The sequence below is a fragment of the Atractosteus spatula genome, chromosome 9, assembly GCF_055471065.1.
Source record: "Atractosteus spatula isolate fAtrSpa1 chromosome 9, fAtrSpa1.hap1, whole genome shotgun sequence".
NCBI classification, from domain to species: domain Eukaryota; kingdom Metazoa; phylum Chordata; class Actinopteri; order Semionotiformes; family Lepisosteidae; genus Atractosteus; species Atractosteus spatula.
In genome coordinates, this window is record NC_142714.1 from 48,586,524 (window position 1) to 48,613,215 (window position 26,692).

General features: G+C 51.3%; 3 protein-coding genes across 5 annotated transcripts; 2 read left to right on the top strand and 1 right to left on the bottom strand.

The window, feature by feature from the left end:
• The first annotated feature begins 30 nt into the window (after nucleotides 1-30).
• On the top strand, nucleotides 31-6,404 carry prss23 (serine protease 23). Of its 3 annotated transcripts, XM_088925589.1 has the most exons (3): nucleotides 395-463; nucleotides 1,786-2,226; nucleotides 3,978-6,404. In XM_088925589.1, the coding sequence occupies exon 3, from the start codon at nucleotides 3,993-3,995 to the stop codon at nucleotides 5,157-5,159; it is 1,167 nt and encodes a 388-aa protein (XP_088781715.1). In that variant the 5' UTR covers nucleotides 395-463; nucleotides 1,786-2,226; nucleotides 3,978-3,992; the 3' UTR covers nucleotides 5,160-6,404. The 3 variants fall into 3 exon arrangements, with proteins under 3 accessions (XP_088781714.1, XP_088781715.1, XP_088781716.1); XM_088925588.1 differs by lacking the exon at nucleotides 1,786-2,226 and having other exon boundaries at nucleotides 31-463; XM_088925590.1 differs by lacking the exons at nucleotides 395-463; nucleotides 1,786-2,226 and adding an exon at nucleotides 2,809-2,984.
• A 2,147-nt stretch (nucleotides 6,405-8,551) lies between these two features.
• Nucleotides 8,552-14,371, top strand: vbp1 (von Hippel-Lindau binding protein 1). Its single transcript, XM_088925903.1, has 6 exons — nucleotides 8,552-8,654; nucleotides 10,572-10,696; nucleotides 11,112-11,178; nucleotides 11,286-11,384; nucleotides 12,603-12,741; nucleotides 13,773-14,371. The coding sequence occupies exons 1-6, from the start codon at nucleotides 8,574-8,576 to the stop codon at nucleotides 13,847-13,849; spliced, it is 588 nt and encodes a 195-aa protein (XP_088782029.1). The 5' UTR covers nucleotides 8,552-8,573; the 3' UTR covers nucleotides 13,850-14,371.
• Nucleotides 14,372-19,067: 4,696 nt separating this feature from the next.
• Nucleotides 19,068-25,518, bottom strand: LOC148828719 (ras-related protein Rab-39B). The gene is made up of 3 exons (XM_088925866.1): nucleotides 25,074-25,518; nucleotides 23,564-23,788; nucleotides 19,068-21,732 (listed from the first exon to the last, which is right to left on the bottom strand). Exons 2-3 carry the CDS (start codon nucleotides 23,776-23,778, stop codon nucleotides 21,306-21,308), a joined length of 642 nt encoding a protein of 213 aa, XP_088781992.1. The 5' UTR covers nucleotides 23,779-23,788; nucleotides 25,074-25,518; the 3' UTR covers nucleotides 19,068-21,305.
• Between the last annotated feature and the right edge of the window lie 1,174 nt (nucleotides 25,519-26,692).

The window sequence follows — 26,692 nt, forward strand, 5'->3', positions numbered from 1 at the left end:
ATGCTTGCTCTGCATAGAAGCCGGCGTAGATCGCCTCTTAGCGCCAATGTGTCGTGTTAGCCGTGCCGTGCCGTGCTGTGCAGTGGGCGCCAGGGGAGGGCGGGCGCTAGGACCACGCGCAAGGCTCACAGCGCGCACCGCGTTCGCCTCCGGAGAGTCCTGTCGGTGTCTCGGGTCGGCAGAACGCGCTCTCGCCCCGCGAGCGAGCAGAGGGAGCCGCACACGTAGCGCAGCGAGACGGAGGCGCGGAGTCGCGGCTGAGACAGACTCCCCCGCCGCCGACAGCGATACAGCTCCCTGCGGCCCGGCCACGCGTAGCCCCGCACGCCATCAGTTCCCAGGGACCCGGCGGGTACCTGTCACGCACAGAAATGCGAGTTATCTGGAGGGACAAGCTCGGTTCATTCGGCGGAGGGGAAAACGAGATCTGGGCTTAACTTTCGCGGACTGTGAGATCCAGCAGGTAAAATATTCGCATGTTTGTTGGACAGAGAAGTAAGCCTTTAAACACAATTTTCAAACAATCAATTACACAATTTTTTTTAGGCGTCGTTAACTCAAATATGCCAAACAACCGCACAACTGTCCCTCTCTGAACTCACGTCTGAGATGATATTTTCAAAACACAGCTGGAATGTAGTGGGAACTAATGTGCATTCAACAGAGAGAGTGGCAGAAGCGTTAAAATATTGCTATAAGACTTTTATTTTCTCTACCGTGCAGTTAACTGACGGGCTGTGCTGTACTTGAGGTGTTTTGTGGACTTCTGTAAACTTGGGTTTGTGAAGCTGTATCTACGATGGCAAGCTTTTCCCGAGACCCGCCACGGTACGGATGCGCCGCTGTAAACACAGGCGCTGCCGTTGGGTGGGGGGATTCGTGTTTTCACACGTCCCTGCTTCATGGCGACAGCCGGGGAGGGGGGCGGCTGTAAAGACAGCTGGAACAGCACCAGCGGTGCCGATCCGCGGGTCTCCCGGTTTGTTCTCTGGTGCTCGTGGGTCGGGCGGGATTGCTGGTCCCACAGGTGTGGGCCTCTGTGGACCTCCCTGGTCCGAGCCCAGGATCCTGACCCGTGACCCAGCGCAGGTCTGGGAATGCCAGGGGGCTGGCCGCGCAAAGCGATATCCACCTGACCCGCTGCTCGAGGTGTGGGAGGGGTTCGAGAGGGCTCAGGTCAGGGGGGGGGGGAAGCAGGGCAGGCTGATGTGGAGCTCAGCTGGAGAGGGGAGAGGTGAACGGGCTGGCCAGCTGTCCCGGAGCCATGCGAGTTCACGAGGACAGCTCAGTGGATGCTCCTCTCCCCACCTCTGGGTGCTGAGACAGCAGACGAGTGGCACTAAAGGTGGAGCCCAGCCTGTGGACCAGGGCGAGAGCAAGAGACTCTTTTCCCCAGGAATAAGACTCCGGTTGCACAGTCCTTTGATCCAGTTCAGTTTTTACCAAGCGTTCAGGCTCTTGTACAAAAAAATATGTATATAACAGAAAAAGTAAAGGTTCATTCCATTCTGAAAAGAGAAGAAAATTAACACAACGATTCGGCTGTGGAGCCTTCTTCAGGTGTGTGAAGAAACTTCAGCTTGTTCCTTTGCAGCCTATGCATGCTGACGCAGCTCCCTACCTGATGTATATTTAACTGCTCGAGCAGAAGAGATGCTTGTGTATTCGTAATGCAGTGTATAAAAACTACATTCCAAGAGTGCGTTGCCTAAAACAAGGAAGCGATTGTGAAATATTCCGCACTTTGTGATGTCTTATTCCCCTGTGATGTCCTGCCATGTCCAGGGTTGCTGGGACAGGCTCTGGCTCCCTGCCACCCTGTACTGGGTGAAACGGTTGGGAAATGGGTGGCTGGATGGCGCTGGTTTATGCTGAAGAGCTGGCGCCTCGGGAAAGGCCAGTCCTGCCCTGCGGAGGCTGAGGTGCCGCCCGGGATGAGATCGGGGTAACGAGACAGAGGAGAAGCTCGGGCTGGCGTGGAGCTGTTGACTGTAAGCCCAGCGCCGGAATGAATCCCAGATCAAAGAATTCCTGAGCCGGAAGAGGGCCAGCTCCCGGGCGGTCCGTACCCTGCAGGAAGGAAAGCCCAGAGGAATTCGCGTGAGCCTGCGAGGCAGCTGTCGGCATCACCTGTGGGGTCCCTGCGAGAAGTGTGGGAAAAGCACCTTGACTGTCTGCAGTCTCCTGTCGCCCTGTTGGACCTGCACAGCTTTCGGAGGAACGGCGGTAGGATTCAATTCTGAGCACAGATCGGAGAGCACGTTCTGGCATTCGCCCCTTTCCTCCCCCCCCCCCCGTACAAAACAAAGTAAGATGGTCAAAACAAAACAGCTACAGCTCCCCCTGGCTCCGGCAGCACAGTGGGCGAAAAAGGAAAGGCTTGTTTCAGTCACGGCGGCGCCCCCGCACGCCCCCGTCCTGACGAGACCCCCCCCCAGAGATTGTGAGATTCCTGGCCAGGCCGGGGGGGGCTGTTCTGCCCAGCAGCTCGTACAGCCTGTCCTCGCCCCGGCTTGTTCTCTGGCTGAACAGACACCTGCTCTCTCGTTCACCAGTAGAGCCTAAGGGCTCTTATTCTTAAAGCTTATCATATTTCTCCACCCGCCCGCCCCTCTGCACACACACACACACGCACGCACACACACAGAACAGCTCATGCTCTAATGCTCTAATCAGGCTGGCCTGCTCCTCACCCGGGGGCTGCCTGTACAGAGAGCTGGGTGGGGACACAGAGCTGCCAGATTAAACCTGAACTCCCCCCCCCCCCCACCATCACCTCCTGTCGCCATGGTGACACCCTTTCTCTGCTGGCTTACCTGCCTGAGCCCGGCCTGTGCCCCTGGCAGCCCTGTCCCAGCGTCGGCCTGCAAGGCACAGCCTATCACTTTCTCCCTCCCGCTTTCAAAGAAGACCTGTCTCTTCTGTGGCGCGTTGTTTTTGTTGTTTTTGCCGGGCAAGCGTCGGCACTCTTGCGCGCTCAGAAGGTGAGTTCGGACTGCACAAGCGGGACCTGGAGGGAGGGGGTAGGTGAACAAGAGCTGCTTGTGGTTTATTTAAAAAAGAAACAACAAGAGAAAAATCTGTCATTTCCGATTGTAGGGGGTTCTGAGAGGTACAGTCTCCTCCGTGACCTTGCCCTCCCTCTCTCAGATAATGGGAAAGGGGGAAAAAAAAAAGATTTTAAGTACAACCAGACTCTTCTCCACCAAAGTAATCTGTTGGAAAGATGCTGGTGCTGAAAGTCTGTGCTGCCTGCCTGGTCATCTCTTCCCTGCCTTGAAAAGAAAACTTATTTAATTTTGTTTTCTGTCTCCATGCTTTAAAAACCCTCCATTAATCGAGCACGCTTCTGTAGTCTTGGTGATCTAAGTTGTAACTCTGGTTTAAATGGGTTCCGGTGGTTGTTTTTATTTGGGGAAAAATGAACAGTACAGGGAGCCTGCCCCCTTGTGGTTGAGAGAGGAAAAAAAAGTCATTAAATAAACCTGTAAAACACAGCTTCTAATCTTTGATGACTTCTTTGAGTTCGCGTTTTTTGTTTTACTTTGTCTGCTGTAACAGAAACAGGACCTTTTTTTTAAAAAAAAAAACCCTGTAGACTCGAGTTTTTTTTTGTAACCTAAGATGAAAGTAACAGTAACACAGACGTACAGAGCCTCAGGAGGAAGTGAGTCTTTTGGGCTCATCACATAGATTATTGTCCCATCAAGGCAAGATGCCACGTGGTCACTGGTCATCCTGGTGAGACTAAGGTGCGAGTGGCCCAAGTGACAAGTGGCACAGCTTGGTTTTGAACTCGCAATCCTGACACTAGAATAGAAGAATATTTCTACCGTTTGGGGACCAGACACGGTAAAAGACGCACACGAGGGTCAGGACATCTTTTAATGTCTCACAGTTTTGTTTCCTTTCTCAAAAAAACCTGCCACTTTTCTAGTTAAAAAAAAAACTTTCTTTCCGCGTGTCTTGTTTTTCAGGTGCACCATCGCGACATGTTACCTCAATCGAGAGCTGCCGTTCCCTTTTTCTCCTGCTTCCTCCTCCTCCTGCTCTCCCTCCCCTCCTCCGTCGCGTTACGGGCCTCTTCCCACCACCCAGGGCACATCCCTGCCCTGGTGCCCCACGCTACCCTTCCCCTCTCTCGGCCTAGCTTCTCCGCCCTCCCCCAGCTGGACTTTACCACGCACTGCAATGCCACCTGCTACCAGCAGGGGGAGGCGTCACCCAGCTGGGAGCTTCTGAGTGAGCGACTGGCCTACGAGACGCTGTACGCAGACGGCACGCGCACCCTGACCACTGTGGATCTGGAGGACAAGGAAGAGGAGGAGCCCGGCCCCGCAATTCAGCCTCCCCCCAGGAGGTGGCGCCCTGCTGCGCGCGGGAGGCGCAAGCGTCAGATCTACGGGGCCGACGGCCGCTTCAGTATCCGCGGCAACAACTTCCTGCTGGACTACCCCTTCTCCACCGCCGTGCGCATCTCCACGGGCTGCACCGGGGTCCTGGTGTCGGAGCGCCATGTGCTTACCGCAGCCCACTGCGTGCATGATGGGAAGGATTACGTCAAGGGGGCCCGCAAGCTGAGAGTGGGCTTTCTGATGCCCCCTTCGAACAGCACCAAAACCGAGCGCCGCCCGCCCGGGTCCCAGCCTGAGAAGAAGCCGCTGGTGCGCTGGGTGAGGGTCAAGCGAACCCGGGTTCCGAAAGGCTGGATCCAGGGACCCCAGGAGGCCAGCATGGACTTCGACTACGCCCTCCTGGAGCTGCGCGCCCCCCACCGGCGCCCCTACATGCGTCTCTCCGTGGCCCCTTCCGCCCAGGACCTCGCGGGCAAGCGGATCCACTTCTCCGGGTTTGACAGCGACCGGCCCGGAGAGCTGGTGTACCGGTTCTGCCCCGTGGAGGACGAGTCCAACGACCTCATCTACCAGCACTGCGACGCGCGGCCCGGCGCCAGCGGCTCGGGGGTGTACGGCCGCGTCTGGGACGCCGCGCTGGAGCGCTGGGAGAGGAAGGTGATCGGAGTCTTCTCGGGACACCAGTGGCTGGAGATCAACGGGGAGAACCGAGACTTCAACGTCGCCGTCCGGTTCACGCCTCTCAAGTTTGCACAGATCTGTTACTGGGTGAAGGGGAACCACTTGGACTGCCTTCGGGACTGAGCGCAGGAGACTGGGCTGGGGACCGTAGCCTGGGGGTCCTGGTGCCCTAGTCCCATGTCATTCAACTTCTTTAAACGGTTTCATGCTTTGTGATTAAAACAAGGTAGTAAATTCCTAAAGAAACAGCCTTTATGCGGGGGCAGCCCGTGCATGCAAAGGCTAAAGAAGAATCTTGTCTGTTCTTAGTGGGAAATGTCTGTCTTGGGCGCACTTCCTGGTTTTTGGCTTGCTTTGCCCGCACTCACTGATAGCGATTGTCTCAGCAGAGAAGAGTCTTCGTGAAAGGAAGCTAACAGACCACTCTGGACCTCTTTGTGCGTGACCTACGGCAAACCGTAGGGGCGTTGTGATAATTTAATCGATACTTCGTTGATGCACTTTTGCTTGCCCTACCTGCCTTGTGTATTTTTACTGTGTCTGTTGTCGCGGTCTGAGAGGACCCGAAACCGGGCCCGAAGGAAACGCCGACCTGTCCCTCTCCTGACATCTCCCCCTCCCCCTGCGAACAGCGAATTCCCCTGCCCCCTGCCCCCTGCCCCCTGCCCCCGGGCTGTGATGGACCCATTAGCACAGGACGGGCCAGGCTCCGTTCCCACAGGACCGGGGGCAGTCGTAGCTCCACCTTCCCAGCTTCCAGCTGAAAGTTACAGCATCCCTGTGCCGTGGGCCGCATGAGCACCCTTTAAATCAAATCCACTGAGATACTTCCTCTCCAGCCTGTGGTTACAGTCAGGTCTCTTTCAAACGAGCTGCGCACCCACGACCCACCCACAAGCAGCAGGTGGAGGGCGCTCCGTTTCATAAGGGTAACTGGTCAGGTTGAGGAAATCACTAAGTTGAAAGATTTAAGGAACTAACTTCTCAGTGTGCTTTTTTGGCGGGTGGGGGGAGGGGTGGATCTCCCTGTAAATATAAGGGGAAATGCGCTGTAGAGCCTTTAATGAGAGTTTAACTGGTGGGACAATCTCACAGCCTTGAGACTCCTGTGCCTGACAGCACCGCTCTCTGCAGAGCACAGACTGATGCTGACCAGCCTGCTCCCAGCAATCACCCCAGTAACACAGCACTTCCTTGTCCGTGTGTGTAGCCCTGCCAGCCACGCAACGGCTCAGCGTTCCTCTGCCAGGGCCCAGCCGGGGCACTGCCGTTTGCAGGATTCCGGTTGTATTTCATTTTGTTTCATTAAGTTTTATTTTGAGAAAGGCTTCTATATATTTGAATAAACTGGGTATTTGATTAACTGTTTCTCCCCGTGTGGGTGTTGTCTGTCTTGTCTTGTTTTGGTTTTTGTTCATGTCCTTGAAAAGTAGCCCCATCAGGATAAAACCCACTTTTCCCTGAAAGGAAACGTGCAGCTTTACAACAACTGTGTTTCAATGCTGCGTGTTGAGCCTGTAGCCAGGCTTTTTTTTATGGCTGTAAAAAACTACAGAGGGAAAGAAAAGATGAACAGTACTTCAGGAGACGGCTACGTCTGAGCCAGCTGTCCGTACTCAAAGTGGCAGAAGACTTGAGTTTCTGGGGTTGATATCCATTAGCTTGCTTATAGATCAATTCATTAATTAAGATAATGCAAGAAGAAAAGTTTGAATATAAATGCATAAACGAATTGGGAAAACAAATAACATTAGGAATTTAGATCCCAGGGCTAACTAGCGTGATCCTATAGGACAAACAGCCATTCCCCTGGTCTTAACCACTCACGGCCTCCTAATAATCCCCACGAACTGGCTTCATCACTCTGCTCTCCTCCCCACTGAGAGATGAGCATGATGGCTGCTGCCACATCGTCCAGGTGATTCTGTTCACTGCTGGCGTTAGTGGGATTCCCCGTTACCTGTAACGTACTTTGCAAAAAAGCACTATACAACTGTAAGGATTACACTAATGATGATGAGGATTATTATTAATATAAGATAAGATCACTTTATTGGCCCTATACAATTCCTTGCATTAGGAGTTCATCTTTTCACGTACCCCAGCTTGCTCTCCATGAGACACACAGACAGGGAGAGAAGCTTGGGGTCAAAGCGCAGGGTCAGCCATTGTACAGCACCCCTGGAGCATCTGGGGTTAAGGGCCTCGCTCAGGGGCCCTACGGAGTAGGATTCCTCTGCCAGCTGCGGGAATTGAACCGGCAACTTTCCAGTCACAGGCGCAGATCCTGAGCTACAGAGCCACCGCTCCACCCAATATTCTGTTTATATATTCCATATTTATAATATGCTGTTTCACTCTCAAGATTTTCTCGGCCACTGAGTTTCCAGCCGCCCGTTGTCAGGAAGCTACTTGTTCCTGGCGAAGGTCACGCCAACCGGGAGCCCATTCTGGGAACACAGGGCGCAGGGCGGCACCCGCACCCCGGACAGGGCGCTAATCCACTGCAGTGCGCGCACACACAGTGGGGACAACAAATATGATAAACGTAGCTCACATATGTCTTTGCGGAGCGAGAGGAAACCCGTGGGAACATGCGAAGACATGCACACTCCACGCAGAAGGTGCCCTCGTCTGAAACTCAACCCAGGATCCAGGGAACATCTGATTTTGAACTATGCTGCACGATCAAAATCGGCAGCAGATTAATCGTTTTTTATTTAAAACTGTTTTTCTCTACTTGGAAAAATAAATATTCATCCGCTGGATGGGGCAGCATTGCAGCCTGGCAGCGCAGGGGCCCTGGGTTCAAATCCTAGGGTGCTGTCTGTGTGGAGTTTGCATGTTCTCCCCGTGATTGCATGGGTGTGCTCTGGGTTCTCTGGTTTCCTTCCACAATCGAAAGACATGCTGGTTGGTTAACTTTCTGTTCTGTTCTGGGAAAACTGACCCTGGTGTGTGTGTCTGTGTGTCTGCCCTGTGATGGACTGGTGTCCAGTCCAGGGTGTATCTTGCCTTGTGCCTGTTGCTTGCTGGGATAGGCATGACACCCCCTGAATTGGATAAAGCAGTTAGAAAATGAATGGATCCACGGGATTAACTACTTGTCATAAAGGCTACGTTGCATATTTTGATTGTGATAACTGCTCAGCTGTTTAAATTCAAAGCCTTGCTTTTAGTGTCAGATTTCACGATGACGGTGTTTTAAACGATTTCCTCCCGAAAATAAATTATCATCATTTCAGGAGTAGCCTTAAATTTACAACACCAGGATCCCCCCCCGCCCTAACTTGTTCCCCCACCTTGGACAAAGAAACGAAAGATTAAACTACACTCTCCAGAAAGCCTAGCGAGGGACTCGCCCATATCCGGCTGCGTTTCTCTACGATAGGTCCTACCCGTTCGAGCCGTTCTCCCTGACGTCCAATCAGCGCTGCAGTTGCGGCTGAGGAGGCGGGGAAAGGTGATGGGTGGGGTCCACGTTCGCTACGCACAACGTCAGCGCCGCTGCATGGCGTGAGGGGAAATCTGTCCAAGATGGCGGCGACCACGGAGAGCAGCAATGCTGTGGCAGCAGGCAAGCGAAAACACTTAGGCATCCCGGAGGCTGTATTTGTGGTAAGAGGCCAAAGGCAACGTCTGTTGTGCCTTTTTACATGTGGAGAATTATTGACGATGAAGGGCTGGGAGAACTCCGTGCAGAAAGGAGAATCCGATATTACAGTAGCTAGCCATCCACATCCTTAAAAGGCAGTTAGAGGCACTTCGACTATGAAAGCTAAGCACCGGGATCTGAGACTACAAGGAAAAGGGTGGTCTCGCTTGCGGACGGACGACAATGGGGGCATTGAGCAGCCCGCACCCTTAGAGCTCAAATGCATTTTTAAACATACCTCCACACCCAGAGCATAAATTTTATGGTATCCAATGGTTACCACTGTATCGTGGAAGTAAGTCGATTGAATGTCTTGTGTCAACTACAATCTTCGGAGGTTCAAGTTCCGACCAACATTAAAAGATAGTCAGGGGGGCTGGATCGGCGTATTTTGTATTATTTTATTTAAAAAAAATATATATTTTTTTAGCAGTTCGGCTGGGGTGCGGGTTTGATAGCGTTAATATTTCAGTTCAGGAGCCCTTCCGGCCGCGGGCTCCAGCGCGGTGCAGATGAGTCACTGCCTGTTGGGTTAGGACCTCGGCTCAGGTCGTGGAGACGCGCTTGCCGTTTGCGGAGAAGGAGGTGGACCCCGTCTCTGCTCCACAGCGAGAACCCCACTTGCTCCATCGTCGTTAGATGGCGTGACCGAGGATCGTAAACGAAACGTCCGTTTGAGGTCCGGTTAAGAAATCAGAGCAAATCATACGTTGCAATAGTTCATTACCAAAAGTGGTGATGGCATATTCCATGCCCCTTTGTCTTTATTGTTATGTTTCTGTGCTATCGCCCGTACTGGTGTATTTTTCGAGTCGCTGCTGAGTTGTTTCTGTGTAAATGTAATCTGGATTTTTTTACAGGGCAAATTATGGAAAAAAAAACGTTTTGGCCCAAAATTACATAGATTATTTTCTTAGTGAAACCGTTTTTTTTAACATGTTCAGGCACGAGAACAACTGTCTCCTGAGTGGAGACTCTACAGAGCCGTGATAAGCCCCCGACTGCTTTTATATTGGGAGACACGACGAATAAAGACGTCTTCCGGGCTGATTAATGGGACTGAAGCAGACCCAGAGCTAGTATCATTTTCAAAACAGTTAAGCTTCTGAGCCCAGGGTTGGAACCCGAGTCTTCCTGAATGTGGTTCTTGGGGGCAATGTCGGCACAATTAATTAAATCCCTGACCTTTCTGATCACGTGCCTTCCTGGTCCCAGCTCCATCTGCCTCTTGTTCTCTTAGTTCTGAATTCAGTTCAGGATTCAAGAGCAAATCAGGAAGGAGCCTGCTGTATTGTACTAGAACTGTGCTTGGGCAGAGGGCTCTTGTTCACTAGTGCCTCTTTGAACAAGAGTCTTGTTCAAGTGGAGTCTTGTTCTACTAGAGTAGGGCACGTCTGCCATGACAGGGGCCTACACTCAGGATTAAATAGCTGCCGAAGTCTCGATGTAGCAGAAAGTCCGGCTTTATCAATGCATTCCTGAGCAATTTCACAAAGCCGATAACAAAACAGTTCAGTTCCTGTTACCCAGTATGGAAGAGATTTTGCCTTTGTGGTTCTAAACATGAGGGTTAGTGTGCCAACGGGTTACCATGGTGACAGGAAGTGGGAGGAGTAACCGCCCCGATGGCCATATATGGCAGCAGGGGGGGGGAGTGGTCAGGGTTCTGGACTTGTAACTGGAAGGTTGTGGGTTCAAATCTCCGTAGGGGCACTTCCTGCTGTACCCCTGAGCAAAGTACATCAATCAGACTGCCCTAGTGAAATACCCAGTGGTAAATAAAGGGTAGAAACGTGATGCTTTGGATAAAAGAGTCAGCCGAGTAAAGTTGGTCAATGAACTATCAGGAAGGGTAATTTCACAGATCCTCTCTCTCGCAGGAGGATGTGGACGCCTTCATGAAGCAGCCTGGCAATGAGACGGCTGACGCTGTCCTGCGGAAGCTGGATGAGCAGTATCAGAAGTACAAGTTCATGGAGCTCAACCTGGCGCAGAAGAAGCTGAGGTGAGCCCGACGGCGTCTCTGCTGCCCGTCGCACGTGGGTGTGAGGGGAGTTATAGGTCTTGCTAAACTGTTGGTCTGAATACTCGAAGGAAAGGGTTGTATTGCTCCAGTCAGTCTTGAGGTTAAGTGATTAGGAGGAGTCTGAAGCTGTTCACCATTAAGTGGGATTTAAAAACTGCCTGTTTTGAGAAACGGGGAGTTTTCGGGGAGCAGAAAGCATTTGCTGCCCGTGAACAGAGCTTGCGTAATATAGTGGCGCATAAAGAGAGAGCCATTATTTCAGGGCTTTGTGACGGAATGCTGTCAAACTGCTCCCGGTCCTGCGTCCGGAGACTCGTCCTCCAGGTGTCCCGGAGTGATGGAAGACGGTCTTGCCCATTAACCTCCCAGCTTTCCTGTTTTTGTCTCTTTTCAGATTGAAAAGCCAGATCCCCCAAATTAAGCAAACACTCGAAATTTTAAAACACATGCAGAAGAAAAAGGTACATCTCGGCCGCATGGGGTCACTGCCCACCGGGTCTAATTTCTTTTCCACCCCTCTTGTGTGTTTTACAGCTGCTTACTGTGATTTTATTTCCACCTGCCTTAGGACACCACAGATCCTTTGGAAACCCACTTCCTGCTGGCTGATAACCTGTATTGCAAGGCCTTGGTACCCCCCACAGATAAAGTCTGTTTGTGGCTTGGTGTAAGTATTTAATCCATACTACTACGTCTCATTAGTAAATTGCGTTAAGTTGACGGTTATTGTAACGAGCAGAGACATTGTAGTGTTAACTTTAGGTTGACCAGGGGGAGCTCTGCGTCTCCTCTGGGGCGACCAGGGGGAGCTCTGCGTCCCCTTTTGGGGTGACCGGGGGGAGCTCTGCGTCTCCTCTGGGGCGACCGGGGGGAGCTCTGCGTCCCTCTGGGGCGACCGGGGGGAGCTCTGCGTCCCTCTGGGGCGACCGGGGGGAGCTCTGCGTCTCCTCTGGGGCGACCGGGGGGAGCTCTGCATCTCCGCTGGGGCGACCGGGGGGAGCTCTGCGTCCCTCTGGGGTGACCGGGGGGAGCTCTGCGTCTCCTCTGGGACGACCGGGGGGAGCTCTGCGTCTCCTCTGGGACGACCGGAGGGAGCTCTGCGTCTCCTCTGGGGCGACCGGGGGGAGCTCTGCGTCTCCGCTGGGGCGACCGGGGGGAGCTCTGCGTCCCCTTTTGGGGCGACCGGGGGGAGCTCTGCGTCTCCTCTGGGGCGACCGGGGGGAGCTCTGCGTCCCCTTTTGGGGCGACCGGGGGGAGCTCTGCGTCTCCTCTGGGGCGACCGGGGGGAGCTCTGCGTCCCCTTTTGGGGCGACCGGGGGGAGCTCTGCGTCTCCTCTGGGGCGACCGGGGGGAGCTCTGCGTCTCCGCTGGGGTGACCGGGGGGAGCTCTGCGTCTCCTCTGGGGCGACCGGGGGGAGCTCTGCGTCTCCTCTGGGGCGACCGGGGGGAGCTCTGCATCTCCGCTGGGGCGACCGGGGGGAGCTCTGCGTCTCCGCTGGGGCGACCGGGGGGAGCTCTGCATCTCCGCTGGGGCGACCAGGGGGAGCTCTGCGTCTCCTCTGGGGCGACCGGGGGGAGCTCTGCATCTCCGCTGGGGCGACCGGGAGGAGCTAAACTAACAGAAACTTAAGTTAATCAGCTTGAAGGACTCTCCTTTATTCTCCTGTTCTTTACAGTCCTGCCACCTTACTCTCTATCACACCTGACATCATCCGAAATGCTGTACTTCTTTCCCATGTTTCAGCATTTGCTTGTTCCTTAGAACCTTTTACTGTTGGATCAGCCTCAGATGCGCGGGCACGGTTTGACATTCTGTCTCAAAAAGAGCATTTAGCGGCGGGGGGGGGGGGGAAGGGCCATAAGTCACCGGCAGTGTCTCCCCCAGGCCAATGTGATGTTGGAGTATGACATCGATGAAGCCCAGGCTCTGCTGGAGAAGAACTTGGCCACGGCCACACGCAACCTGGAGTCACTGGAGGAGGACCTGGACTTCCTGCGGGACCAGTTCACCACCACTGAAGTCAGTATCCTTGTCCTCTGGAGAGCAGCGCCCGTGCTTCCTCTGCCTCCCCAGGGTAGGCCGGGGTAACGGGAAAGGTTCCTTCTGAGGAGCGGAAGTAATTAGGCCGCGCGCGACTCGTGGTGAAGAGATAGTCAAAAGCAAAAGAGTTTATTTCGATGTCTTACAAAAGCCTTTTCGTCTCTCGGAACGCGGGAGAAAGGAAAACGTTTCTCTAAATAGCACGTAATTTTTTTAATGCTTTTTATCTAGGTAGGAGACATCACACAGCAATTTTACGTTGAAAAGCAAAAATCCCTTAAAAGGAAAAAAAATCTATACCCAATTTTAGATCTTGGCAGTCGCTAAGCTGCCAGTGCAAGGTGACCTCGAGGCCACCTCTGAGAGATGTTACGTTTTCCTGTGGTCCTAGAGCTCTAGCTAACAAGACTAGCTGTCTGATACCTCATCTTACATTAGCGTATGTGCGAAGAAAGCAAGATCGACTTCCCCCAAAAACTAATCATACTTACTCCTGCAAATGTATATGTGACTTTTTAAAAGCAGTCTAGTATTACTTTGCTAATGCACCAGATACGTTTCCATTCCTTCTTCAGTCTAGGCCTGGGGCATTCTTTTGCTTGGAAGATCTTTTTTGGCTCAAAAGAAAGATCTGGGCTACATCAGTGTAGAGATGGTAGGGGAAGTATGTAAGAAGATTAGAGAACCCAGGAAGTGCATACCGAGAACAGGAGGGGGCCCAGATTTTGTGAAGTTTTCACACAGAGCTTCTCTGACGTGGCACCTTCAAATTAGTCATCAGCTCTGGTGGTACGTTTCACTTAATGAGCACTGCGTGTTCAGTGCTATCTGCTACAGAGCACAGGGTCTGAATGGGTGTTAAACCTTCCACCAAGTGGCTGGGTGTTAATTCTGGGGTGCACTAGAGCTAGTTAGGGGTGTACAGCTCCGGTGTTGCGGGGGTCCAGGTGTTTCCGTCCAGCAGGCCTCTCGGAGTGGACGACCGCGGAGTTTCCTTAACCTCGGCTTCCCCAGACATGGCGCGCGTGTACAACTGGGATGTGAAGAGGAGGAGCAAGGACAACAGCTCGAAAAGCACCGACAAGTCTTAAAACAGCCACGCCCCACGAGGAGCCCGCCCAAACCTCTTTTTTTTATTTTTTTTTCTTTAAAAAAAACGGAAAACAAAAGTCGCCGAGCTATTTTTTTATTTTTATTCGGAGAGACTGCAGATAGGTCACCCTGGTACAGTTCTTCTTTTTTGTTCTTCCCCAAAAGCAGCCGACTGGGAGGTGGCGTTGGAGTGGCTGCTCTCTGGTGCTTGAGCAGGTCCGCAGAGACTCGGGTGCGATGTGGTCGACGCGTGTCTTTGTGTGGACACACCTTGCCCGAATGAACCAGCGAGCCGGGCCGGTCACGGTTCTGATCCGGCCTCGGCGGCGAGCGCTGCCCAAGCCAGTCACATCCCTCCTCCCTCCTCCCCCCACAGCCTCTGTTCCTCGTCGCCCCCTCCTGGGAAAAACCTTCGTTCTTGTTCACCCCTCTCCTGTGCAGACATGAGAACGGCCGCCTGTTCGTTTGTGGTATTTATTTGTCTGTATTATTAAATACAAGATTCAAATAGAAGTGGCCGATATGATGAGCTGACGGATCTGCTGTGTTTGTGGGTGTGTTTCGTGTAGAAGAGTGAACGTGTGTGCTGGATCGCGGGGGGGGGGCTGTGTGTATGATGACATCCCGTAGACGCAGCGCTGCACGATATTGTATTGAAACAAAAAGGTTTTTAGTAGCTCTAATGGTAAGTTACTGAAGCGCAGTGCTGCTGGGTGCTCCTCTGAAGACCAGCGGCAAAGGGGAGCTTGTTTTGCGGAATGAAGGTAGAGGCAGTGGAAGAGCAGGAGGGATTTCTGTGTGTGGATTGTCAAGTGGGCAGTGTGCAGTGTGTAATGTGCAATGCCACCACGCCTATGTAACATCCATTACATCAGGATATAGAGCACGACGGCAAAGGGTTGTTTTTAAAGGATTTGTTAGTAGTCTGTTCAGACCGTGTTGTGGTAGAGCCTGGAAAAAGTCATCCAGGTTGCAGGTTGTTCCAAAATATTAGTAGTCACTGGAATTTTGCTTGGTTTCACATGGTGATTAATTCAGAAGTCTAAATAAAAAAAAATGGTTTTGGTTATACTAAAAATTACCATTACCACTCGCTTAAATTGGAGCCTCCGATGGTTTACATTTTGCTACACAGTACTGGCTCCTGTCCCCCTGCAGGGAGAATGAGGAAGTGATGAGCTACAGGCTCCGCCCACCTTGGTGCCCTACAGGTTCCATCCACTCAGCTGGCCATCTTGGTGCCCTGTAGGCTCCGCCCGCTGCGCCGGCCACCTTGGTGCCCTACAGGCTCCGCCCACTCAGCCAGCCATCTTGATGCCCCGCAGGCTCCGCCCACTGCGCCGGTCACCTTGGTGCCCTGCAGGCTCCGCCCACTCGGCCGGCCACCTTGGTGCCCTGCAGGCTCCGCCCACTCGGCCGGCCATCTTGGTGCCCTGCAGGCTCCGCCCACTCGGCTGGCCATCTTGGTGCCCTGCAGGCTCCGCCCACTCGGCCGGCCTTCTTGGTGCCCTACAGGCTCTGCCCACTGGGCTGGCCACCTTGGTGCCCTACAGGCTCCACCCACTGAGTTAGTCACTGTGGTGGCCAACAGGCAGTGCCCACTGAGCTGTTCACCTTGTGATGTGCACATATGGGAGTGATGTGTGCCTTGCTGATGTGATTAGAAATCTGTCTGAAAAGTCTGGGGGACTACTGGAAGCAGAGGAGGTCCTGGTTGGGTAAGCCAAACTCTGTCTGACCTCTGAAGGCAGTGAGCCAGTTATTAGTCTTTTGGGCAGGTCTATAGAGCCCTGATACTAGCCTTTAAATCCAGACTCTAGCACAACTGGAACTGTATGTACACATGTCATTGTTTCAACTGTAACGGAAACGTAAACCATAATACAGCAAAAGACAAAATCATGGGATGGAGCACTTCAAAGCAGAGCTCAGGGTTCAGCGTGTGTCCATAATTTTCATGTGACCCACAATTTAAGATAAAATTGGTCAGTTTATGACACAGTGCAGTCGGTTTCGCAAATCAGAGCTTATAGTTCAAGCCTGTGCCCTGAGGGAACTTACTGCTGACCTCTGGCTCAATGCAATTTGTTTTTTTTTTGTCCATTTTTTCTTTTAATTTTAGGTTTAAACCACACCAAGAAAATGAATCTGGCCACATTTCCATTGCACTGTGATTTAGGGTTTTACACAAGCTGAAGAACGGCCCTTGGACACTCCTGTGATTCATGTCTTAATAGTCCAAGAATTGGATCACTTTGTGGGTTCAAAGCTTGTCTGTCGTGACAGGATGTTTTGCTGTGCTGGAAGAATATCCCTGTTTTTCATCACACTTGGCCACACATTCAGCTTGTTTTTTTTTTTAAGGTCGCACCGAATGGTAAAAATTGTTTTGCCAGGGTATCCCAGAAGCCCTGTTGTCACCAGTCAGCCCCTCTCAGCCAGCCAGCGTTTAACCCCTTGGCCTGGAGAGGCTGCTCATCACACCATTGTGCAGAATGTGGTCAGTTTAAGATGTAGCGTAGGCAGGGGCTGGAGGGGGGGTGGGGGTGGGAATGAACTCTGAGAAACAGGAACTTAAAAGATTGGAAAATCAGCAACTTTAATCCATTCGGTCATCTCACCATTTTATCCAACAGGGGGGGTCACAGGAGAGCCGGAGTCTGTCCTGGCAAGCAACAGGTGCAAGGCGGGTACACCCCGGACAGGACGCTAGGCCGTACAAAACAAACACACATGCTCACACCATGACCAATTTTCCAGGTGCCAGTTAACCTCTCCCGGTATGTGTTTGGGCTGTGGGAGCAAGCTGGAGCCTCCAGAGGAAACCCACGTGAACAGGGGGAGAACATACAAACTCCACACACATTGCACCCCAGGAATCGAACCCAGCAATGCTAGCCACTGTGCCACCCAGCAACATGAATATAAATAATAATGATTTCTACAGCTCCACCCATCTGTGTTTTTGGTTCTGGGGTTTGGTTAAGGCAAGGCCCTGTCCTGTTGTGAGATGATCAGCTCAGCTGCCTACAGAACCACACCTAAGGACCTCTGGGTGAACTTGTTTCTCCAGCAAGAAATGGTCAATTGACATTGCCCTGTGTAGAGACTAGGGCAGGGATTTGCAATCATGATTATGGTGAGTCCAGTGTGTGTGTTCCAGGTTTTCTTTGTAATTCAAGTCTTAATGAGCTAAAGCTGCTTAATTGCTGGTGTAATTGGACCAATGCAAACACTACAACCTATGAGTGCTGCTTTAAAGATACCTAGAACATCTGCAGACAGGCTAGCCAGTCTGCAGGTGGATGCTGCACATTGGTGGTGGTGGAGGGGAGTCCCCATTACCTGTAAAGCGCTTTGAGTGGAGTGTCCAGAAATGTGCTACATAAGTGTAAGCAATTAATTAATTGGCCCTCCAGGACCAGGACTGGACAGGTTTATTTGCCAAAGTGCACAAAGCCCCGAGTGGGTAGTACTGACTTGTTCTTTGCTGCCATCTAGTGGTTTAGTTTGGTACTTAAGCAAACTGGTGGGCCGGGCTGAATATGCAGGTCGATGAGTTCTAAAGGCTAGGCAGTTCAGAAAACCTTTCTGTTTCTGGGTAGAGAGTAACTCTGCTATATATATCTTGTTTAATAGGTGTTGGAATGTTAGCGACATGACCATCAGGCTCAACAGAAATTACACTTCTTGTATAGAGTCAGATTCTTGTTTGTGTTTGTGTTATGGGTTGTACTTTAATGCTTTACAACGCTAAACCTTGAAGAGTATGCGATCATATTAGTCTGGAAAATAATGTGGACCATACTAGTTTTCCACAACTTGAAAACTGTAATTTGTCAATTGGTTGTGTATTCATTGTTTATGCTAGGACATAGTGGAAAAACTAATCAAGATAAGTGCCCTAGATTTCAGCTTCCTTTAAACAATGATTTTTTAGTTCAGCCCTCTTTTAATTAAAGCAGCGGCTGACACTGCAGACCTGTATGGGTTTCAGTAAGAGAGTCCAGGCCTTGAAGATGAACAGTTTCTTCAAATAACAACCCATCTAATAAGCCTTACCACACTTGGCGGAATTAAAACGTGGAATTAAAACACGTGACGCATTTTTTTTGTTTTAACCAGAAAAAAGGGTTTACAAGTCACATTTTTTTTTTTTAGTAGTTTTCAGTTCTTTTGCTAGATACAGGTACTTTTTCCAAACCCTTGACCGCTACATACACTGAACAGCTCGAGTTGAAAATTCACATTTCAGGACCTACAGCTTAGGACACAGCAAACGAAAAAGAGAGCAGAGAAGCAGACGTTCTCGATTGACATTATTTCAGACCCGTGCTATTGCTGTAGGAAGCCAAGTTGGAGCCCAGTCCTGTATAGCACAGCATCTTATAGGTAAAGCTCAGCGATGCCAGGCTGTGAGAAAGTACACAGAAGCCACTGGGAAATTAAGAAAGCTGTCGCAGAGAAGAGTGCTGTTCAGACTAAAGGAAGGGGTATGAACATATAAAAGTTCCTGGCTCAGCTGTGTGCTGTTGAGTCCAGTCTAGCCCAGAATTTGCCTTATTTCTGTGAAGCAAAAGCATGGCTCCTGCTTACCGGCACCGAGCCCGAGGCTGTAGAGGGGGGAAAAAAAAAGCAGATTCTATCTTCTCCTTCAGCCCATCTTCCCCCTCACAAATGGAGGCAAGGACGTCTGGGAGAGATTCCTGCCAGCCCCACTCCAGCCCAAGCCTTCATTTGAACCCTAACCTCTCTCTCTGCCCCTCTCCTCCTCCACCACCGCCACCAAAGCTAGTCAGTCTTGCACGGTTATGAGCTGTACTTCAGACGGGTGGCTCTCGGTAATTACAGCCACCCCTTGTCCCAGCCGGGTCAGAGCCCGTTGGCACCAGTTCTGCCAAGAGAACCTTGTGAGCGGACTGCGTTCTTGTCTTCGGGTCGTGTGGGAACAGGCCACAGACGGCTGTCGGTGTGTTGGTCGTGTCCTGCTTGGTCAGACATCCCCAGGACCTTGTTGCAGGCAGCTGTGCAGCTCCGCGGACACACAAGGACTAGTTCAAGAAAGGGGCTCAGCTGGAGAGCAGGCAGAGGGTGGAAAGTGCTGCACCAGCCTGTTGGCGCACTGGGTTAGTGATGGCCAAGGGAGACTGCACTGATACTGGGTGGCAGACGCACTCCCAGATCGAATTCCACGGTGAAAAACAGGATGTAGGAATGTTTGATTTGAAGGCGATTTGACGTTTATTAGTTGATATACATGCAACCGGTATGGGGCACATCTTTATTCTTATATAAGAGTGCAGTCTCGCGTCTGCCGCAGAGTGGAACAGGGCACAGAAATACCCACAGGCACACTTAACACATTTACGGATCTTTTTCTGGGTAAAAGATTTTGAAAATGCCTCTAACGTTAGTAAAATGGGGGGGGGGGGGGGGGGGGGGTATTAGATTTCCAAACAGATGGGAATATTTTCTAAATCAGCAGAACTAGTTGTTTTTCCAAATGACAAAAAGAAAGGAAATGGGAAATGCGTTTCTCTACTTCGTAATGCGCTTAAAAAAAAAAAACGTTTTCGAAAGGATCCTGAGACGAGCACAGAGTGCGAGCCTTACAGAACAGCGGCTCGCCGCGAGATGAGGGCTGTCAGAAGCCGACAGCCTCTGGCCAAGTGGCTTGAAAAGGCAAATCGGTCTTAGGGCATTCATGCACGCGTCGAGGATGAAAAGGAAATTTGCCTTTTCTTTCACGGTTCCTTTGCGTTCACATTCCATGCCATTGTTCTTTAAAAAGGAGAACAGTAGTCTCTCTCCAGTCCTTTCAGCGGGTTTCCAGCGAGATCTTTCTCGTTTAGTGGGCTGAGGTTTCTCTTTCTTGCCACCTGCTGTGAGAATGTTTTTTTTTTTTTTAAAAGCCTTCATTAAAAACACAAACACAAAAAGAAACAGGAGTAAAAGAAATCTGAAACGTGTGGACACCTCAGTTTGCGCCTCGTTCAAAGGAGGATTCGGGTGACAAACGGGTGTCAAACCTGGGAAACCTGTGTTAATGAAGCCGTCTCAAACACACACACACACACACACACACACACACACACACACACACACACACACACACACACACACACGGGCAGGGGCAGGGGCAGGGGCAGGGGCAGGTTGTGTCGGGTTCACTCAGTCCACAGTGGAGACCTGGGGTCAACGCAGAGCATGGAGAGTAAAGTGAGCCATTTCTGAGGGCTGGGGGGGGGGCTGAGCACCCCCAAAAATCCAAGTGGAATCCGGTGGGGGGGGTGGAGACAAACCCACACCTCCCCGACCAATCCCTTTGCCTCTTTAAAGTTTGTTTTCAGTGTTTCCATTTCTCTTTTTAGCATCGGGAGTGCCGCAGCACAAGCAGGCTGCCTCTGGCCGGCGCCCGTGGGTCTCCCCTGCTCTGCGCTCACCTCAGGCCTGCGGGGGGGGGGGTCGGACCGCTCCTCCCCCTTGCCACACAACGCTCCTGGCTCACCGGGGTTGGGTACCATGCGGATGACCAACTCAAAGCCAGCTTAACAGCCCAGAAGGAAAAAAAAACAACAACCTAGAAATTAGTGTTCAACAGCTGCAGAGGCAGAGGCAGGAGAACAAGCACGGCTCTTTGCGTTCTGATGAGATTTTCCCCAAGTCGTGACCGTCGGTTTTCATTATTTTTAAAAAACTGGCTGCAGTCTTCAGGCGAGCCCAGCACTGTCTGCCGCTCAAACTGCAAGATGGGTGCGGTCACGGGTCCTGGTGGGTCTCCCAAGTTCTTACACTGCTAGAGGGGATCGCTGGGGGGGGGGGGGGGGGGCTGTGCTTTGTAATGGCTGGTGTCTTGACTTTGCACTGGTGCGTGTGCGCGTGTGTGGCGAGAGACTGGCGCCCTCGATCGGCTCACGATCACCACGCCTGGTCCTCGCCGGAGCCTTGCCCCCCCCCCCGTGTGGTCCCTCACCGGGGGGGATCCAAGTGGCCCAACACGTTGGCAGGGGGGGAGGGGGTCCCGGCCCTTTTAGGTGTCCCGCTGGGAGTCTCGCCCTCTCTGCCTCCCAGAAGCCCGGAGAGCGAGAGGCCTGCTGCACCAGGAGAAAGGCGAGGCCGGGCCAGGTGGGAGCCCGGCGCCGGGGTTGGCACTGGGGTGGTCTGCGCCGATGGGAGTCTCTGTGGCGCAGGCACGGACAGGTGAACGATGTTCCGCGGTTGGAGTGGGGGGGGGGCAGCAGCTTTTGAGTCATCAGAGGGTCTCGGTGGGGGAGGGGGGAGAGAGGGCAAGCAGCCTCCAGCCCGTCTGGCTGAAGCAAGGCGAGGAAAACACCACACAGGGGGGCACTGGGAGAGTGGGTCAGCCACGCTGGCCTTGGCCCCTCAGGAGGGGAGGGGAGAGCGGGGACGGGGGGGCTCGAGAGGTCAGCTCAGTGGGGGGGAGGGGTCGGCAGATCAGCAGAGGCACCGGCGGTCGCTCTTCATCACCTCCTCGGACGAGTGCACCACGTTGGGCACGAAGCCGCTCTTCACACCCTCCCAGCCCTCCTGGATGGTGATGTCGCCACGCTTGACCAGCTCGAAGATGTCGCGCGTCAGCTCGGTGAAGGCCTTCTCCACGTTGATGGCGTCGCGGGCCGACGTCTCCACGTAGCGCATGCCGTAGGCCCCCGCCAGCTTCTCCGCCTCCTGCCGGCCCACCTGCCGCTGGGCCTCCAGGTCGCACTTGTGCCCCACCAGCACGAAGACGATCTGCAGCGGCTGCACGTGGCTGCGCGCCTCCTCCAGCCACTCGTGCACGTTCTGGAAGGAGCGCCGGTTGGTGATGTCGAAGAGCAGCAGCCCGCCCACCGAGTTGCGATAGTAGGCCCGGGTGATGGACCTGCAGGTGGGGGGGGGGGGGGGAGGGAGAGGGAAGAGGGGCTTGGGGTCAGCAGGACAGCAGGAAAAGCACGAGCAGCTCACACAGCTTTAGTAGCATGTGGCCCTAAGTAATGCCCTGCTGTATGGATGGTGATATAATAAATACGAATCTGTACACTTGGATCGTGGTACACTCTACTCAAAGCGCTTTACAGGTAATGGGGATCCCCTCCACCACCACCAGTGTGCAGCCCCACCTGAATGATGTGATGGCAGCCAGAGTGCACCAGAACAGTCCCCACACACCAGCTCTCAGGGGGGAGGAGAACAGAGTGATGAAGCCAGTTCAGAGATGGGGATTATTAGGAGGCCATGATTGGTAAAGACCTGGGGTAAATTTTGGCCAGGACACTGGGGTAACACCCCTACTCTTTTCGAGAAACGCCCTGGGAGTTTTCATGACCACAAAGGGTCAGGACCTCGGTTTTACGTGTCATCTGTAGGATGGCGCCTGTTTACAGTATAGTGTCCCCGTCACTATACTGGGGCATTAGGACCCACACAGACCACAGGGTGAGCGCCCCCCGCTGGCCCCACTAACACCTCTTCCAGCAGCAACCCCAGCTTTCCCAGGAGTCTCTCATCCAGGTGCTGACCAGGCTCATACCCGCTGAGCTCCAGTGGGCTACCCGCTGTGAGTTACAGGGTGATATACAGTAGCTATGATAAATAGAAATATGAAAAGTAGCCCACAAAACTGCAGAATTCCTCAGTTTTCACCTCGTATTTCTGCCTCTATTTCAGCACGGCTGACTATTGGACTACAGGGTCAGGCTGTGACTCTAAATATCGAACTGAAGCAGGAGTATCGACAAAGAATATTGCCCGGGGTGGAATAACTTCTTCATCTGCACTGCTGTAACCGCTGTAAAGGCTGAACGAAGTAATATTCGGAATAACGGAAGAGTGAGAGTACTGGAGTCACTGAGGCAACACCGCGTGTGCCACTGGAGTACTTTTGTGATTTATCCTTACTTTATGGAAATACCCCTCCATGGTAAAGTGACAGTTCGTGTGACAGCCTGTAATTTGAGGGTGTTTAATAACAGGATGATTAAATCTCACTGTAACAGTTACTCAAGTTGAGAAAAAAAAAACTATTTTTTTACGCTGACTGATTGCGGTATTAAAAATGGCTGGACTCATCACCGGCATAATCGGGCTGAAAACGAATAAATAAAATATTTTTTTTTGCTCAAAAAAACGAAACCTAGTTTTTTAAAAAGCAAAAAAAATGACTCAGACGATTATGCGATGCACCGTTGAATAGGTATTTCTATTTCTTATAAAAACGACCGCGGACGTCATCATCACGCCCCCGGGTGCTCTGCCTGTCGCTGTTTGATGTCATTGTCCTAATTAGCGCACAGACGCTAAGATTTATTCTTGGGGCGTAATGACCCCACTGTCTCCAAACGCCGGCTTTTCATTTACGAATTCCTGCCCACATCAGCTGACGCTGAGGACCGGCGGAAATACGGGTGAGGTAATCTACTGTATTTTTTGGAGACAAAATCTAGTCGCCGGATTTATAAACCCGACCGTGAAATGCGTCTTTTTAGGGGAAAAACTCTTCCAAACGCATTTTGCCAGCTTGCCGGAGTTATTTTGTGGATACGCGCAAGAATTCGTACAAGTTTGTTTGTTTTTTTGGCCTTAAAATCATATAAGAATTTGGTAAGTGAGGTATGTAGCATCACAGACCACCTTTTTTCAGCAACTTTTTTGATACACAAAACTCAAAGCAGGCGAAGAGACGCACGCAAGAAACACGCCCCTTCTCCCGGTACCTGAATCGCTCCTGGCCAGCGGTATCCCAGATCTGTAGCTTGATGCGCTTCCCCGGCTCGATCTCCACCAGGCGAGAAAAGAAGTCCACGCCAACCGTCGGGTCAGAGACCTGAGCGAACCGTCCCTCGGTGAACCGCCGAATCAGACACGACTTCCCCACGGTGGAGTCTCCGATCACGATCAGCCGGAACTGATACAGCCATATAGCCTCCATGTTGTCCAGCCTGTCACACAGAGCAAACCAAACCCGCACTGCTCAGCTGCCCGGTAAAATTGTCAACAGAGCCCACCTCCGCCCCCTACCCTCGGTTTTTTTTTTATAAGCAAAGAGAGAGGTGCTTCTGAATTTAAACTAGGGGCGGCTGGAGCAAAAACACGGCGATTCTTTGTTTGCACAGCAGTACTTGGCTGCTTTTATTTTAAAAGGAATGCCAAAGTGCTGGACTGGTTCCGTTCTGATTACAACGCTCTGTTGACACTTTTAAACGGCGCCAGACATCGTGTGGACGCGTTCGCTTTAATCAAAATCAGCTACACAACACAGAGGTTTCTAATCTAAACCTTGTAAATGAAATACAGCCCATTTGCTTGCGCACGTTTTGTTATAGCACTCACATTATTTTTTTTGGGGGGGGGGTTTCCAATCAAGGCCCACCGTCAGGCGCCAGGATACTACGCGATTAAATCCAGGAAAGACGCTTTTTTTTTACAAGAAGGAAAACTTGCAACTGTGTGTGAAACTCCCAAGGAAAATCGAGCTAATGCCCAATGCTGGAATCCACCAGACGTGCTCAGGAAGAGAGGGGGAGGCCTCGCATGGCTCATTCGAAAACACAGCTGTGTGGATATTTTAAATACTCCCCCTTTTCCCTTTTTTTTCTGGGGGTTTTGCTTCATTTTGCCTCCAGTTTAAGTGGCGCGGAAATGGCTTAGGCTGCTCATCATTTCTCGCCCGAAAATAACGACAAGCGCCACTTGTCCGACGTGCAAATGCTCTGCTCAGCTCCCAGATGGTCGTGTCTCCGCTCTATTGTCCGCTGATACCGAACTGGAAATGCGAGAGCGGACGCTGTAGTGGCCGCATGTGAGCAGGACACAGCTCCTTCAGCCTCCAAACACACAGATAATGTGTCTCGGAGAGCCCCAAGGTCAGAACAGCCTCCATTTTGCAAATATCAGCAGCACGAAATGTCTGTGGACACAAGATTTTTAAGCTATGCATAATTTTCAACGATATCACTCCTGTTAGTTTAAGTAGTATTAGGGCTCACGTTACACAACGTCGAGATTGAAATCCGCTAAGCACCACGGAACTACCGCCTACTTTTCACATTAAATAATCGAGCTTTGTTATAAAATACCGTGTATTTAAATACAAAGAACCTGGGGGAGTATTTTCAATACATCGTGAAACGACATACAAGGCCCCTTGTGACAACACTCTTAACTTTAAACGGTGGCAATGAAAGCATTAAAATAAGAGACGATGTAATAATTACACATAATTACCGTGCACGGTTAAGCTTCTCAGAGTGTGTAGCCTGCAGATTCCATCGTCCAGAACAGACGTTCTCTCGGAAAATGCACACAGATTAGGTAGTCCAAAGGAAAGCATAAAAGCTTATCCCAAAATGTTTAATGGAAAAAAAAAATCCAGTTAGTCTTACAGCGACCTCTCGTAAGGGAAAAATCCGCTCGCCCTCCAGCCAGCTAGCTTTATTTTGTTGGGGAAAAAAAACTATTTCATAATTTAGAGATGTATTCTTCACAATGTAAAAAAAACTGCGTTCTCTCCCCGTACCTGGAATATTTTATCCCAGTTTTCCCATGTTTAAAGATGGAGAGATGTTTGGGGAAAAATTGCTGATGAAATGGCAGCAGCGACAGCATCATATAGCCTGACTCATCCAGCATCAGCACCAGCGCCATAATACTCCTAATAGAAGCGGAATACGCACTTCCTGTGGAACGCCTACACAACATGCGCAAAGCAGTTACCATAAATATCATGATAAAAGTTACCAACCTTCTGAAAATCGCTATTTCCTGTATTTTTTTTATCCAGGGCGAATATATTGACCCCAAGTCTCATCCAAATTACATTAATTTCGTTTAAATTAATGTTAACCACAGAAACTGCTTTACAAGTAATTGGCTAAAAAAACATTGAAATTAATACTTTAATAAATTAAAGTAAATCCTGCTCAGATTTGAAACAAAGCACCAATCATTGAGTAGCATTGCCTCCTAGCACTGGAATTAATTCTAATTAAAACTCTATTAACATGCAAATTTAGTTCAAATCTGATAGTTCAAAGCATACAGAGACAATCAGATGTGAGCATGCACTCCAATTTCCTTATCAGTGAGTGTCTAACAGGAGCTGGCATTTTGATATCCATCTAAATGTAAATTTTAATAGTTTTTCTCATGTTCAACTTCTCATGCTTCTGGCACTTAAAAGCCAGCCTTATCACTAATACATCGAGGCATTGTTTCTATCCAAAGCAATTTATTTTTGTAGTAAAAGCTGAGCATTTTACTACAGTAAATGGGAGTGAAATGGTACAGTACATCTAGGGTGCATCAGCAGCTTCCCCATGTGAGACTGGAGCCCAGAGCCTGGGCCTCCATCACTTAGTTGGAAAGCCTGTTCCCCCAATACAGGGTCTGTCTCTTACACCACTCAGACCTGCATTCATCTTCCTTTCACCTGCTTGGTTTCTGCAGCTTTGCAGAATATTGAACATCAAAATAAAATCACCGTGCTCTTTATGCAGTTATGTGTGGCTGTTCATGAACATGTTTTGTTGTCGATTTGAGCACTCTGATCTTTCGGGGCTGAGTGCCCCGCAGTGCTGTTTTTACAAGCACTAAGTCGCCGTGTCAGTGAGAGAGAGCTGAGTGGGCGCTGGGGATGAGGCGATCTCGTCTGGTGAATGTCAGGCCTGGTGATAAAGAAGGAAAAACAAAGAAAGGAGACAATTCACCCGCACTTATCAAGAGTTCCACGCCTCCCTGTCGTTGGTACGCTGGACGCCGGGCCCAATCGGCAGAACATTGCTTGCCCTCTGTGGGGCTCACAGCCTGCCGAGACATTGCAGCTCAGCACCGTCTGTGGATGGTCG